The sequence below is a fragment of the Dryas octopetala genome, chromosome 9 (genome assembly GCF_963921425.1).
Source record: "Dryas octopetala chromosome 9, drDryOcto1.1, whole genome shotgun sequence".
NCBI lineage: Eukaryota > Viridiplantae > Streptophyta > Magnoliopsida > Rosales > Rosaceae > Dryas > Dryas octopetala.
In genome coordinates, this window is record NC_141374.1 from 8796092 (window position 1) to 8812631 (window position 16540).

Genomic DNA, 16540 nt, shown 5'->3' on the forward strand with positions numbered 1-16540 from the left:
ACTCCTATTTACATTCCACCCTTAAAAATCAAACTGAATTATCAGTCTCAAGTTCATGAATTTTAACTTAAATGGCATGAAAAGATTTAGATAAAAATGATAGGTTCTTTATTCTGTACATCCCTAACTGGAAATCTTATACGAATATAATTTTGTCTTTATTAGACTGAACAAAATTTTAATTTACGATTAAAATTCGAACACTAAACTAAATAAAATATATAAATAAAAATACTCAGCCAATTACACTGCACTATGTGTGGGCCCCACCATTGACAAATCAACAAGTTTGCAGTCTCCGACCCAAATCGCTTGGAAATGATTGTACGGAATGTCAGAGAAAAAAAACATTAATTTAAAATTCTAAATTAAAAAATTAAAAAATGAGCTACAGGGCAAGTTGGGGATATTACATTGAAAACCAAGGGCATTGTCATAAGACTCATAACCCCACTTGTTTGGAGTAATCTCTCAATAATTACACAATCGCCATTCGCCAAGTTCATTCATTCGAATATTTCGAAATTAAACAAAACAAACAAACAAAGTCGTCAATAAACGTAAACGCAATTCAAACCTAAAACTCCGAAATTTTCCCCTTACTATTTTCGATTTTCCTCAATTTTCTCGGCAACCAAACACACGACTTAGGGTTCGAAAGCGTTCTAAACTTCTTCACTTCGCCAAGGTTCCTTTTGATTGGCAACAAAAGATGATCAGCTTGTGATCTTTTTCGGAACACAATTGGGGAAATTAGGGTTAGCGACTCAATAAAATGCGGTTGTTTCCTTTGAATTCAAGCCCGAGCTCGAGCTCCAGCGTAGAGAAGGAGCAGAGTGAGCGGAAAAAAAGTCGCGCCCTATTGTACCTCAATGTCTACGATCTCACACCTGTAAATAACTACCTCTACTGGTTCGGACTGGGGATCTTCCACTCCGGCATCGAAGGTATGAGGCTCTTTAAGTAATGCAAGTTTGAATTTTGAGGGGTTCATATTCATTTTGGGGGTTATTGTTGTTTAATTGCGGTAAATTTTTAATTTTGAGAAATGTTGTTGTGTTCTTTGTTAGCATATTTGGATAGTTATGTGAAAATTTGAGTTTGCTGGACGACTGGACTGCTTATTGTTTATTGATAAGCTGTGCTGATTTTCGTAAGAGGAAAAAAAGTGATTGAAATGGTAACTAGAAGAAATTGGATGGAAACAATGTTTACAGTTCTATATTTGGTCAAAGGTTTGGTTTTGCATTAATAGAGCTTTGTCTTGGGCATCAATGAAAACATGCTGATTATCTTCTTCATGTTAATAATCAAGAAAGATTCTTGTTTTCTAATTATGTATATCTTTCACTAATTAATTCAGAAGTTTTTTTTATTATTTGAAAAAAAATCATACAGTACATTTTATATGTGTGACGGATCAACTTATATAAAGGGTTATCGTAACAATATCAGATAGAACTGATAATTATCTGTGGAAACAATATTTCTTGAACCATGGAATCGATGCATACCAAAATGCTACTATAGAAATGTTTTACATTAATTCTTGGATGAATCCTTGCACTTATTATTTTTGTTTTCTTTGCCATTGGTTTTTCTTTACCTTGTACTTGAGTAGTTGGGTGGCATCACCTTGGCAGCCTTCATATGAAATTATTGTTTAAAAACATGATATAGTTCTACCTGTTTTTTTAAACAGTGCATGGCTTGGAGTATGGCTTTGGAGCCCATGAGTATCCTAGCAGCGGGGTGTTTGAGGTGGAACCAAGAAGTTGCCCTGGCTTCATCTTCAGAAGGTCACTCTTGTTGGGCAGTACTGATATGTCTCGATCAGAATTTCGGTCATTTATGGAGCACCTTTCTGGAAAATATCATGGTGACACCTATCATTTAATTTCCAAGAATTGCAACCATTTTACTGATGAAGTCTGTATGCGGCTAACTGGAAAACCTATCCCTGGATGGGTAAATCGACTGGCCCGAGTAGGTGAGAGTAAAGATCCTCTAGTTCAATATTCACAGGAGCTAGCAAGCTAACTTGGAGGGGGGGGGTTTGTTTCTAGACCTCATGAATGAATGAAATCCTTCTTTCTGATTATAAATACATCTTAGTGTTGGATATTTAATTAAATTGGCTCCGCATGTCCGTACCATAGGTGGATACACGTCATTATGGAAATGGGTTGTATAAAGGTCCCCAAGGCGTTATGGTGGCATTGCTGCGAACACTTGACCTTGTTAATATGAATTGTCTGGCCTAAATTTAATGAGCTTTTTTCCACCAAAAATAAATAAATTTAATGAGCTTTTCCTTTTATCTGAGTAGAGAATTCTCTGAAGTTTCAGGTTCTTTCTGTAATTGTCTTCTACCAGAAAGCATTCAAATTACAGCAGTGAGGCATCTTCCTGACCATCCGGCATATTCTGGTATGCTTTTTAGATTTAATGTGTGCCTTAAATTATTTGAAAATTCTGATTTTTGTGTGTTTTAAGTTCATGAAACTTTTGGAATGCCCTAGAATTGAAATTTATGAATTTGAGGTAATATGAGTTAGTTTGTTTAGGCCCTTAGGTCTTGTTTTGTTACGGTTTTGTTTGTGATATTTAGTTTTTCAGTCTCTCTCTCTCTCTCTCTCTCTCTCTCTCTCTATATATATATATTCTCCCACGTCCTACACATATGAGAATAATTTTATGTGAGAATAATTTAGACAACTAATGTGAGTATTTGTTGTTAGATATGTGTTTAAGTTTTTTGATTCTGTGTTTGAACTTTGTTCAGCCGACCAAAGCCAAACAAATGTGATATATCTGACTCATGACAACTGAACAACATCTGATTGACATCAACCTTGATAGATTTTAAACATTTATACAATATTCCCCCCTGGTTGGCCAAACAAAGTGTGGACCTGGAAAAAACGAAAAAAAAATAACAAACAAGTCAATAAAATTTGCATTTTTCTCAATATAATCCTCTCAGATCACAATTGCTCGTCCATTTTCCAAGTGTATCAAGGTTGAACTATGAAATTGAGATTTTAGGATGAGGGAGAGTGTGTGGGATGGGAGAGAGCTGGTAGGTATAGGTCGATATGGATAGAGACTAAGTTTAATGGGTCTAGTTTTACTTGTCCTTAGTTATCATTTTATGCAAGGGAAAAATAAGTATTAAAAATTTCATTGAATAGGGGGGTTAAGATAGCATTTCTTGGAGTTCATATAGAATCATTACCCAAGAGAGTTTCTTTAATAATAGTTTAGATTATTTTAGGGTTTTAAGTATAACACATAAAAATGTTGTTACATCATAAATTTTGACCCTGGATTTGCCCTGCTCTTCGATTTCCTTTGTGAATTTGTTGGAATTCATTTGTAGGAAGAGTTATAATTTTAAACACTCTGAATGCTTACTTAATTGCTTTTGGTTTAGATATTGATCAACTACTGGACAGTTAGGAACTCAAGTTAGTTGTGCTATTTATCTTTATTATTATGTCAATACAGATGATGATGATGATGGATCAGAATCTCTTGCATCATCTGGATCAGCAGGAAGTGTGGAAGACCCAGGTCATCATCTGCTGACTTCACCAACTGGTGAGGTAGCTTTCCTGAAGGAAAAACCAGTGAGGTTAGCAAGGGAGCTCCAGTAATTTCTTCCTCCCATTTGTATTTGCGGTGTCTTGTGACTCTCTGTTTGTACTTGTAGCCTATGATCTAAATGTACCACCAAACATTTCTTAGCTAAATTATCTGAGCATTCCAAATCTCCGATGATTAGTTCCTGGTATAGTTATGATTCTTGAGATCTGTCCGTTGCCTGTATTGTTCAGAAATGTGTGAGTATGCTTCCACTTATATCCAAACTATCACACGAAAACCTACGTTTGTTACATTATGATTCTTTATATAATTGTCTGTTCATAGATTCTGCTTGGTTCAAAAGAAATCGCAGTGGATATTTGTTAGTTCGTGAATGTCGCAGATCCTTGATTCTGTTTTTGTTTGGCCGAAGATCCCCGACTGTGTTGCAGAGCTATGCCTTGTTTTTTCTGTGATATTAATTATTTATTCTTCTCTCTGTTTGGACATGTTAGCCAAAAAGAATTATTGTTTGGGAAATTATAAGATTACTGGATAAAGTTTCAACACTCAACTTTTAATAAATAAAATTTGTATCCCTCTCATAATTACTGAGACATTGTAAAAAAATATCTTACAATCTCTTTAAGATATAATAAAATTAAAATTAATTTTAAAAGAAAACTAAGTCATATGTGATCGGTTGGCTTCCTCTTTAGGCCAGCCTTATGGGGACGGTAGCTCCTGATGCTCTTATTTAAAATAACAAATAAAAAAAAGTAGTTTTGAGGTATTTACGAGTAACATGCATTGAGTAAAAATGTTATTTTGTAAATTTAAAGTTTGAGTACAGTAACTCTATGTGGTGCTAAAGATCTCTGTCCTTTTGAGAGTGGCTTTTAAGTTCTCATCCTATGATTTTCCTTTATGGTTTTTGTTTTGTTTTCCCTTACCCTATTTTTTTTCTACCCCATATTTGATACACTAGATTTCTATCACCTTCATCCTCCTCATACTAGGTCCATCTCTCCCATTATCACCTTTCCCCTCTTTGTCATCTGTTGTGCTGCTCTTTGGATCCTGATTCTGAACTGGTCATCCTCTTGTCGTAATGGCATCATGCCGTAATTTTGGATGTTGGCCGTCAAGGCTTGTGGGTTTGTTCACCCCTGAGATCCTATTCCCGTTCTACCCTCTGTGTTCCACTTTGCAGCTGTGGTTGCCATTCTAGATGGTGAAGTTTGGATTTTGGGATTCTGCCAGTGACTCTTGGTTTTAGTTTTTTGTGATTTTGGGTTTTTTTTTTTCTTTTTTCTTGTGCTCAGGTGTCGTCGCGGTTTTTACTGTAGCTGCTACTATCTTCCCCATGGTTATGCCTCTGTGGAGGCTGATGGTGACACTTCTTGGCGATGGGGCAATTCTTAGTTCTAGGGTTAGGGTTTGGTGTACGTTCTCTTGTTGGGTTGTGTTAGTTTTTGTCCGTGTACAGAGTTCATGGCCCTTTGTAATTTGATTTGTTTTTTATATTTTGTTTTTCTGTGTTTTGGGAGGTCTTGTTTTATTTTTTATTTTTTTATTTTTAACATATGCCTTGTTCTTTGGCCTGTCATGTTGTATGTTCTGTTTTCTAATTTATGGATTGAGATTCCATTGACAACAAAAATAATGTAGAAATTAAATTTTTTTTGGGTATAAATACAATCACTTTTACAAAAAAAGAGAAGGGCTGTTTCTTGCCATGATTTTTTCCATTTTTTGGGTCCTACTTCCATTACACCACCATCCTCTTTTTGGGCCCATCCCCGGGATGCAAGACCATGTCTGTAATTCCAACCACCAGTCGACCATGCACCATAACTGCTAACTACTACAGTACTACTAACATTATTGCTTTTAAGAAATATCTTGAGGCAATAATACAGTGTTTCCATAGGACCATAACATTATCACTAAAGTTACGATTAAACTAGAGCTTCAATCATAATTAAGAGCAGCCAAATTTGATTAGGGTATGAGTAATTGTATAAATTTTCTGTCAATAACTATGCACAGAATATTCCATGTCCTTGAAAATAAACGATCCGGTCATGTTTTAAGTAATTGTATAAATTTTCTGTCAATAACTATGCACAGAATATTCCATGTCCTTGAAAAATAAACGATCCGGTCATGTTTTAAGTAATTGTATAAATTTTCTGTCAAGTGTAACCGTTCAAAAGCTTTATATCCCATTAAATGACTTTTATTATGTATTACTTGTGAAATGTTACGCTAATGAATATAAAAGGAAAAACAATATATCTTAAAAGCTAATTTGAGATTTATGCGATGCTGATTTTAGTGAATTAATATTTATTTAAATTTGTTCGAATTGGAGTAAAATTTTCATATAACGAGCATTACACTTAATGTCTCTATCTCTATCATCACGTGATTTTAGTAAATAATTAAAGATATAGATGCATAAGTGTATACATATGTGATATAAAAGCTTTTCTTGTTCAAATTTAGTTTTTAAGTTTAAACCAAATTTATGGGTGATAAGTTTACAAACTTTGCCACACCACACATCTACACTCAAAATATATTCAATTCTTACATCGGAACAAGTTATATATTGGAGAGAGTAATGAACTCTTATTATTATTTTTTTTGGCCAGAACTCCGATTACTTGATATGTATAACGTACACGTATATCTATTAAGATTTAGGCATAAATTCAATTTAGACACATAACTATATATGACATTTCAACGGGATCAACGAACTTTAAAATATTTCAAATATACACCCGATCTACTATCTAAATTGAAAAATGGACTTCCGTTCATTGATTCGCTGAGAGATCAGTTAAATGTCAGCTTGGCTTTTGCTGACCGAGATTACTTGGCGACGTGGCGCCATCTCAGCAAACCTTTATCGTCAAATGAGCCACACGGTGACACCTGTCCACTTAACCCCTGACACGGGCCCACAAACTCATCATCTCTTTCTTACTCGTCGAACACAGGTGAGGGATTTATATTCGAATTTGGGGGAAAACGTAATGTTTTTGGGAGACTAAATGGTCAGGAGAGCATTCGACGAGCGGGAAAGAGGTGATGGGTGTGTATATAGGCCCGTGTCAGGTGGACATGTGTCGCTCATTTGGCGGGAAATGTATGCTGAGTTGGCGCCACGTCGCCGATTAATCCTCGTCAGCAAAAGCCAAGTTGACATTTAAATGATCTCTCAACAAATCGATGGACAGAAGTCTATTTTTCAATTTAGATAATAAATCGGGTGTATATTTAAAATATTTTAAAGTTCGTGGACTCCGTTGAAATGACATATATAGTTATGTATCTAAATTGAATTTATGCCTAAGATTTACGGGTAAAAGTCAGACTATAATTTATTCATGCATGTCGGTGGCAAAAGTAAATTAGCAACCTACATCTAGATGCATTGTAATGCGCATAATATGTTAAGAACATGTGGTGAAAAAGACATACAAGTCATTCACCCACGTGACTTTTATTATTTGATGTTAGCTAGAGAGAGAAACCTCCTTCCAATAGGAACATGATTGATTTAGTATTATAATTCAATAATATGATAACATTTATACTTTTATATTTCATTACATAAAAATTTCTCTAATTTCAAAAAAGAAACTATTTCTTAAGATATCAAGTCAGCCTCTATCTCTATTATAAGTAAGTTTTTTTCTTGATGTTAAGTTAAATTCTTACGTGAGGCTCGGTTGTATAAGCTTGTGAAATATTATTTTTGTTTAACTTGTTGAGAAGTGTCATCCACTTTCTCTAATTTACTTTTTCCATCGACATTTTTTATTATTATTTTTATTTCGCAGTATAAATTCATGATAAAAACCCTTCATTTTTTAGCTCATATATTCTATGAATATCATCTCAGTAGAAAATCAATAAAATCAAAAAGCGTTTGATTATATATATATGTAACTATGATCAAACTAATAAACAAACAGTTTTGGTGACAATTTATTTGATAACGATTAAATAACCAAACGATTTTCGATTTAGTTAATTATTTGCAAAGATGATCTTCAAAGAACGATTTAAAAAATGAATAGTTCAGATCATGAAAATATACTGTAGAATAAAAATATATAATAAAGAAGAAAGTCGGTAGAGAAGAAAGATTGAAGACAATATATGGACGGCATTTCCCTAACTTGTCTTATGTTCTTTTCTTCTTTATCACCTTCCTACCTACTGAAGCTGCATAGGGTCACATAGTCAATTAACTTGACTTATTAAATGCTTGTCATAAAATAATGAAATCGTGAAAATGCAATTTCACGTTGTAGCTAGGAGTGAAGAAGGATAAGTACTACTGCTTACTTAAACATGCAATACTTTTTGTCACCTATATATAAATACGAGGGCTTGGATGGTGGCACAAACATGCACAATTGCACATCGATCAAATTTTCTGCAATTAAATTGATACTCACTAACTCCGACCGAAAAAAAGTGAGATTCACTCATGGGTAGCATAGCAACAAGGTGGAGGGTTTTGAGCGGCGAGAACGAGTGGGAGGGTCTCTTGGACCCTCTCAACATTGATCTCCGCCGCTACATCATTCACTACGGTGAAAGAGGTATTGGCGACGCCTTCATCTATGAGAAAAAATCAAGCAACCGTGGACTTCCCCGATATGCAAAGAAACATTTGTTCTCTAAGGTGGGTTTGGAAATTGGTAACCCGTACAAGTACGTGGTGAACAAGTATTTATATGCAGCAACAAAAAAATTACCCGGGAAATCAATCTTTCTGGGTTTTGTTGCGGTGACAACAGATGAGGGAAAGCAAGTGCTGGGGAGGAGAGACATTCTGATTTCATGGAGAGGAACTATGTTGGATGATGTAGAGACTGAGATTGACGTCTCAGACTTCAGTTTGGTCTCAGCTTCTGATATTTTTGGCCAGGACAATGTCAATAAGCCCAAGGTGCACTCTGGTTGGCATGCCTATTATACTGGTGTTGACCCTCACTCCCCCTACAATAAAACTGCTAGTTGCAGAGCTCAGGTATACTTTTTTTTTTTAAATTTCTTTTTAGGGTAAATAACAATGTCCTGTAGTTTGTCTCTTGTTCATATGGATTAATCCACTCTCTGAACTTTACTTTTTATTACAATTATATATGTTCAAAATTAAAATTCCTTCCAAATTTTAGATAGTATTTACGTACATGTGGAGACAACGTACCCTATTAGTATATAGTCTTAATAAGTGTGTCGACAAAATAGTCAAAAATTTAAACCGTTGCATTGACAAAAACAAGGGTTTATAGTCTAAAATTTGGTTAAAATTTTAATTTTGAAATTGATTGTAACAAAAAGTAAGCTACATGGACTTGATTGAAAAAACTAAAATTATATATAGAATCCAGGTGAAATAATGACCAAACTACAAGGACTAAACTGATTATTTGCTCTAATTTTTTATTTAATTTTTCAAAGTTCAATCTAACAATTCAATAATGTACGTACGTACATATATCAAGCTAATTAACATTATTCTATTTAATTTTGTAGGTTCTAGCTGCAGTTAGAGAATTAGTGGACAAATACCAGAACGAGGAGATGAGCTTAACTGTGAGTGGTCACAGTATGGGTGCTGCAATTGCAACTCTGAATGCTACCGACATTGTTTATAATGGACACAATAAGCCTACAAACGAAGCAGACAAGGCATGTATGGTCACAGCCATTGTGCTTGCTAGCCCTCGACTTGGAGACACAGGCTTCGGCACTTTATTCTCTAGCCTTCAAAATCTTTATGTCTTGCGTGTCACAAATGAGGGAGATCCCGTACCTAATACACCCAAACCCATCCCAATAATATTGGAGTACGTTCATGTTGGGAAAGAGTTGAAAATCGATACTCTGGAATCGCCCTACTTGAAAGATCCTTCGGATTTCGAGACCTCCTTAAAATGGGGTTTCTTCCACAATTTGGAGGTTTACTTGCATGGAGTTGCGGGACCCCGAGAGCCTGCTCAAAATGGTGATATCGTAATGGAAGTGAATCGTGATATTGCACTCGTGAACAAAGCGTTGGATGGTGTGAAGGATGAGTATCGTGTCGTTGCGAATTGGTGGACGGAGAAGAACAAGTCTATGGTTCAAGGGGACGATGGTCACTGGGTGTTGATGGATCATGAGAAAGACGATGATGATGAACTGGCCTAGTCTTTGAATGAATAATATGGTAATGGGGGACTAGGGAATGATTACTAGCTACCTACTATAAATAAATAATAAAGTTGGCCTATATGGTTTCCGTGGCTTCTCTATTATTAATAATGTGGTTTGCATGGCCTTTATGATCACTACCTACTAGTTTCTAACAGCTAGCTTTGTATTGTATGTTCCTTGCCTACTTTGATTAATAAAGGCTTTCATTTTCAGCAAAGTTTTATCTTACGTACCTGTTAAATCCAACTATATAGCTAGCTAGCAAAATAAATAAATAACAGATCATAGCATGCATACTCTAAAGAAGAAACTTAAAATAAGATATATTTTCTTCTTTTTTACATTGCTTCGTGGTCCAGAGGTTTTTTGTCTTGTCTTTTTGTTTTCAATATATCTCAATTTCTATCATTTTCATTTCTACTTAGCTAGGCCAATGAGAGTTGACCAGTAACTAGAGATTTTTATTTCGTTCCCTCCCTTGTGAAATTCGGTTATGCAAATATGAGAAATTGTAGCTATATTTTCTTTGTGCCTTCTTTCTTCTTTCATTTCATAGTATGATTTCAAGGTTGGAATTGTTTATTTTTTAGATCATATTGTAAAAGTTATCTCTACAAATAGTTAACTAAATCGAAAATTATTTAGGTATCTAACTGTTATTAAATAATATAATAGGTACGGTCAATTTAACTGATACTAAAACCGTCTATTTATTTGATATCATGCAATTTATTAATTAAACGACTAATGATTTGGTTAATTTTTTGCAGAGATCATCTTTAAATTCTGATCTAGAAAATGAACGGTTGTAACCATTGGACTACTTTGCAGAATGGACAAGAGAAAAAAAAAAATGCACAAAGAAAAGACACGAAAGAGAAGACAACTAGCATTATATTTCTCTGCAAATATTAAAGTCACTTTGTGGTTTTGCTTCAAAGTGGGTGTGCATAGTGCAATTAGAGGCAGCTTAAAAATTTCACCAGTAATTATCATCTTTAATATTATATATAAAGTCAAAAGAGGAGTTTGGTGTTACAAGTTTCATCAAAAATGAGATTGACTAAATTATCCTTCATTCAACAAATATTTATATAAAAACAATATAATAAATGAGAATATAGTTGTAAAATACAATTATTAAAATAAAATTTAAAAAAAAAACACCCCACCACCTTAAAACGTGGAGAAAGTGGTGGAAAGTTATGTGGAAAGTTATAAAAAAATTAAAAGAAAAATAATTAAAAATGTCAATTCAAATGCGTGTGGTGCGTGCCAAGAGCCTAGTATATATAAGGAGACAAGACACCCTGCACCAGTTGGAGGTTTACTTGCACGGAGTTGCAGGGACACAAGGGCACAATGGTAATTTTAACCTAAAAATGAAACACGACCTGGCGTTGATGATAAACAATTAAACAAAGGGTTGTTAGATGGTGTGAAAGATGAGTATAAGAAGGTTGCATGCTAACTTATGGATGGAGAAGAACAAGTCTATGGTTCAATAGGAGGATGGGTCCTGGGAGTTGATGCATGGATGATATCCTGAGCCAGAATACGAATGATGATAATTAATCACAATGGACTGCAATGCAGGAAAAGTAATTACTACGTATTAAAAAATAAGTAAAAGGCAGTGTGTTTGGCCTTTCTATGTGATGTCCCTAGCTTTGTATGTTTGTTGGGATATAGAGGTCTTCGATGGGAGCCTCTATTAGTTGTCTTGTTGGTTCCTCAGCTCCTGCATATATGTTGTGCGGAGTCCGATTAATAAGATTTGTAGTAAGTCGTCTTTCATTTTCAATAAAGTCCTAGTTCGACCTCTACTTCTCTCTCTTAATTTACTGAGAATCAGAGCTAGATTTCCATGCAAATTAAGCAGATAAAAATAGGCAAAACAAAACTTAATTAATTGTTGAGAGCAAGTTCACTACAGTTGGCAGAACTCTCAGTACTTGAAGTAATCATGATTAGAGAAACAAATGTGACATTAATTAATATTATTAAAATGTGGTTAGATAAATAGGAATAGAGGTGGGGTAAAGTTAAATATATATAATTCCTAGATAGCCGGAGTAGATCGATAATTTGCTTTTATTTTTTCTGCGCTCCAGCGGTGTGGCTAGGCTGCCCATCGGTCGGTTCAGATCGGTATTGGGGCTTACCAAATCAAAACCAAAAAATTCGATATTTCGATTTCGGTATTTTTTGGTTTCGGTTCGGTACTTTTTGGTAAATTTCAGTTTTCGGTTCAATTTCGGTAATTTTGGTATCGGATATTTTCGGTTCATTTTCGATTTACTTCGGTATATCTTCGGTTCATTTTCGGTTTACTTCAGTATATCTTCGGTTCATTTTTCAGTTTAATTATAATAATACTAATTATTATATATCAATATAAATTAAAATTTAATCAAATATATATGATGCATAAAATATAATGTTTGATGAATATATATTTACACGAGTAGTATTGGTAGTTTAGTATAGTACTAGTATTTTACCCTAGTAATAATATATACTAGTATAATTAGTTTAATAATATGTATTAGTACATATCCTATTAATTTAGTATGTACATATACCGATAAATATGAGTGTATATATATATACATACATATATATATATACGCATTACTTACCTAAAGATGAGATTTTTATTTTCCTAAAAATAATAACATTTACTTTATTAGAGAATGACTCTATATCTTAACTCACACTTTTGATAATATTAATATAATAACATTATACAATTATATTTTTTTATAGTTGTTTAAGATATATATTAGTAGTTTAATATTTATTGTACCGGCCACTAACATAATAGTATTATATAAGCATATATAACTAAATTTCAGTAATTGTTTCAATTTTTTTGGTATAAATTTTGGTTTTTTCGGTAATAATCGATTCGGTTTCTTTTAGTAATAATTTTCGGTAATCGGTCGGTTTACCAACTTTTTTTGGTTTTTACCAGAACCAACCAACTTTTTTCAGATATTTTCGGTTTCAGATTTTCAATTTTTGAATTATAAAAATCGGTATACCAAACCAAAAAAATTCGGTCGATAGTCGGTCGATTCGGTAAAAACCAAACCAAAGGGCAGCCCTAGGTGTGGCCATATATGACTACCACCAAACCAACGGTGCTAGCACTAACAGTCGATCTAACACCAAGGTCTGTCCAACACTGCCCAAGAAAGCCAGCACCTAGTGGTGGGCCATGGCCAATTGTGCAAATTGTTTGAGTGGTTCTACATGCATCTATCCTATATGCTGAATTCACCTCCCAAATTCCTTAAAATTCTTTTTTTATGTTGAAAACTTTCAGAGAAAAAAGAAACAAAAAATCCAAATACTTCATCGCCGGCCTCTCTCGTCATCGGTGGCCCCACACCCTACCTAGGGTTTCCCAAAAGTTCAAAGTGCTTTGTTTAGTATACGGTAAATCCACCTACCTTAATGCACAATGCTCGTATTCGATCTATTCTTGTGTTTTTTTTTTTTATAATTAGTGATTTGGGGCGCGTTCTACCTAGCTATCATCACATAATATTTGCCATATATAGGTTAATGTAGAAGATGAATATGTCTCATACATAGGTTGGAGTTTGCTACATGCATGCATGTTTAATTATATACCTTAAGAATATGTTTCAATCTGTGTTAATGGGCTTTGTTACCTTTATATTAGATTTTTTTTTTTTTTTACTCAAAGTGAAGACTTACTATGTTCATTTTTCCACTACTATTACTAGGTAGAGTATATATATGTATATTGTGTGTGTAACTTGTTCATGATAGTTTGGTGGTTATAAAGATCTTTTGGATTGGATTAATGTGTCATGACATTTTTGGCAACAAAAACATTCAAATTCAAAATTAGAAGTAATAAATGTCTAAAATTAGTGATTCCAAATTTATTTCTATATATTATTGATCTAAAGGGGCAAAATAAATTAAATCTAGTATTTTAATGACTAAATAGGGATTTATATGAATCCCTAAAAAAATTTAGACAATATTTCCATGCCAAGGCAAAACTTCTAAAAAGGACGTTGGGGAATCCAGACATCCAGTGTTTGATTATTTGAATGCTCAATATTTGAGCCTTGGAACACTAATTAATCTCTTAGTGCATGTTCGGATTTCAAATGTTTGTTTTAAAAGTGCTCTCATCATACCAATTCGAAAATGTGGGTTCAGAAAAATTATTTCAGAATGAAAATATATAAGCAACAAGCAAACAGAAACGTGAATGATTTACCATAATGACCTATAAATGCAAGAGAACTTGGATGGTGCAAGTCATGACAGAAGCATGCATCTAAGAATGTCAATCCTTTCAAATTGGTAAACCAATTAAGTTTATCAATCCTTTCAACTTGGCTAATCAAAAACACCAATACTCCTCCTTTCAAGTTGGTTAAGCAAGAGAAAAACTCAAAAAAGGTGATATTAATTAATTCAGTGATGGGTAGCAGCATAGCACCAAGGTGGAGGCTCCTCAGCGGCGAGAAGGAGTGGAAGGGTCTCTTGGACCCTCTCGACCTCGATCTCCGCCACTACATCATTCACTACGGCGAAAGGGCCGCCGCCATCAGCGACGCCTATATCTCGGAGGAAAAATCAAAGAACTGCGGACTCTCCCGGTATGCGAGGAGACATTTGTTCTCTGAGGTGGGTTTGGAGACTTCTAATCCGTACAAGTACATGGTGAAGAAGTATGTATATGCAGCGACAGAATTGGCACCGGGAAAATCACACTGGTTGGCTTATGTTGCGGTGGCAACAGATGAGGGGAAGCAAATGTTGGGAAGGAGAGACATTTTGATTTCGTGGAGAGGAACGGTGACAAACGAAGAGGCAGGTATTGACATGCTGTTCGATTTTGTCTCAGCTTCTGATATTCTGGGAGAGGAGAATGAGCAGGCTTTGGTGCACCATGGTTGGCTTGCCTATTACACTAATGTTGATCCTGAGTCTCCATACAATAAAACTAGCTGTAGAGCCCAGGTATATATTTATGAAATTATTTAATCACATAGCTATATAGTATATATATTTAATACTTACAAATAATCGATTCATTCAATTATATATACTTAGTTGGCTAGTGTTTTTTCTCGTATATATTGCATGTTATATTGTTAAACTATTAATTTAAGTAACGTATTCGAAAAATATAAATTACATTCAGTGTTTTTCGGAATCTTCGTGCAAAGCCCTAAATTTATACAAGTATGTTAGAGCTATATACTTGGCTCCAACAAACCTAACAAGCTAGCTAGTTTATATACTCCTATAATTAATTTTCAGGTTCTAGCTGCAGTGAGAGATCTAGTGGATCAATACAAGGACGAGGAAATCAGCATAACTGTGACTGGGCACAGCATGGGTGCTGCATTTGCAATTCTGAATGCGACAGACATTGCTTACAATGGATACAATAAGCCTACATTCCATCCAGACAAAGCCTGTCTTGTCACAGCCATTGTTTTTGCCAGCCCTCGTCTTGGAGACCAAGGCTTCCGCAATGTATTCTACAGTCTCAAAAATCTTCATGTCCTGCGTATCACAAATGACTACGACATCGTTCCGTCTTTACCGCCCTCGGAATTTTATGTTCATGTTGGGAAAGAGTTGAGAATCGACACTGCAAAATCGCCATTCCTGAAGGATGCAACCAGCTCCTTGCATGAGTTGGAGGTTTACTTGCATGGAGTTGCGGGAACACAAGGGCAAAATGGTGATTTTCGATTGGTGGTGATTCGTGATCTTGCATTGATAAACAAAAAGGTGGATGGTTTGAAGGATGAATATAATGTAGTTGCTGAGTGGTGGATAGAGAAGAATAAGTCTATGGTTCAAATAGATGATGGCACCTGGGTTCTGATGGATGATCATGAAGATGAAGATGCATGATTGATGATCCCAAATTATGGAGTAACATTCATAGCTGATACTTGAGAATGATAATAAATAAACCTAACTACTGGTGTGGACTACTACGTACACTTTTTAGACTTTTTATGTCATGGGAGTCTATTAAAATGGGCCTCCTTACATATTCACATTCAAAAAGTTGGGGACGTTGTTGTTTTTTTTGTTTTTGGTTTTGGTGTAATACTCAAATTAAAGTCATCATGCATGCATGCGCTCATATCTTATTTTTTATTTTGTTAATCTCTTCATCAATTAATTGCCAAAAGTACGTACCCTTAATTGCTTTTTTATATATTCATTTTAGAAACATGATTTGGGATTTGGGGTTTATGGTTTAGGGTTTAATGTTTGGAACTCGAATTTCCGCTATTTAGAGTTTGGGATTGAAGCTTCGGGATTGGGTTCTTGGGTTGAGGACTCGACGTTTGCTTTAAATTCATAAAATAAGTTTAAAAAATTTAAAAAGGCTATAAAAACAAATAAGGGTAATTTGGAAATTAAATTGATAAATAAGATTTAAAGAAAAAAAAAAGGAATACATTATAACTTTTTGAAAATGCCAATACTTCCTCCCATAAAGTTTCATTAAAGATTTTGAAGACAGCCGGTTACCCATCGAGGCGGCTACTCAAAATAGTCTTTTATAAAGCATGCCTTATGGACATCATTTCACATTGAGACAAGACCCATCTCGTTTTGAAATGATATTTCATATGACATGCCCCATTGAAGTAGTGCATGCCTACAAATGGTTACTAACCCAACTGGTTTATTA

General features: G+C 34.6%; 2 protein-coding genes and 1 pseudogene across 3 annotated transcripts; all 3 read left to right on the forward strand.

The window, feature by feature from the left end:
• Positions 1-515: 515 nt before the first annotated feature.
• LOC147273721 (deSI-like protein At4g17486) lies at positions 516-3936 on the forward strand. Of its 2 annotated transcripts, none has more exons than XM_086256051.1 (4): positions 516-947; positions 1703-1990; positions 2344-2430; positions 3511-3936. In XM_086256051.1, exons 1-4 carry the CDS (start codon positions 776-778, stop codon positions 3657-3659), a joined length of 696 nt encoding a protein of 231 aa, XP_086112177.1. In that variant the 5' UTR covers positions 516-775; the 3' UTR covers positions 3660-3936. The 2 variants fall into 2 exon arrangements, with proteins under 2 accessions (XP_086112177.1, XP_086112179.1); XM_086256053.1 differs by having other exon boundaries at positions 518-947; positions 2350-2430.
• Positions 3937-8043: 4107 nt separating this feature from the next.
• Positions 8044-9835, forward strand: LOC147273722 (phospholipase A1-IIgamma-like). The gene is made up of 2 exons (XM_086227927.1): positions 8044-8647; positions 9157-9835. The coding sequence occupies exons 1-2, from the start codon at positions 8102-8104 to the stop codon at positions 9811-9813; spliced, it is 1203 nt and encodes a 400-aa protein (XP_086084053.1). The 5' UTR covers positions 8044-8101; the 3' UTR covers positions 9814-9835.
• A 4457-nt stretch (positions 9836-14292) lies between these two features.
• Positions 14293-15744, forward strand: LOC147273723 (phospholipase A1-IIgamma pseudogene; annotated as a pseudogene).
• The last annotated feature ends 796 nt before the right edge of the window (positions 15745-16540 follow it).

Coding starts and splice junctions, on each gene's coding strand:
- LOC147273722 (XM_086227927.1), top strand. CDS start 8,102: ATGGGTAGCATAGCAACAAGGTGGAGGGTTTTGAGCGGCGAGAACGAG. Junction 8,648..9,156: donor CTGCTAGTTGCAGAGCTCAG/GTATACTTTTTT, acceptor TTAATTTTGTAG/GTTCTAGCTGCAGTTAGAGA.
- LOC147273721 (XM_086256051.1), top strand. CDS start 776: ATGCGGTTGTTTCCTTTGAATTCAAGCCCGAGCTCGAGCTCCAGCGTA. Junction 1,991..2,343: donor AAATCGACTGGCCCGAGTAG/GTGAGAGTAAAG, acceptor AATTCTCTGAAG/TTTCAGGTTCTTTCTGTAAT. Junction 2,431..3,510: donor TGACCATCCGGCATATTCTG/GTATGCTTTTTA, acceptor ATGTCAATACAG/ATGATGATGATGATGGATCA.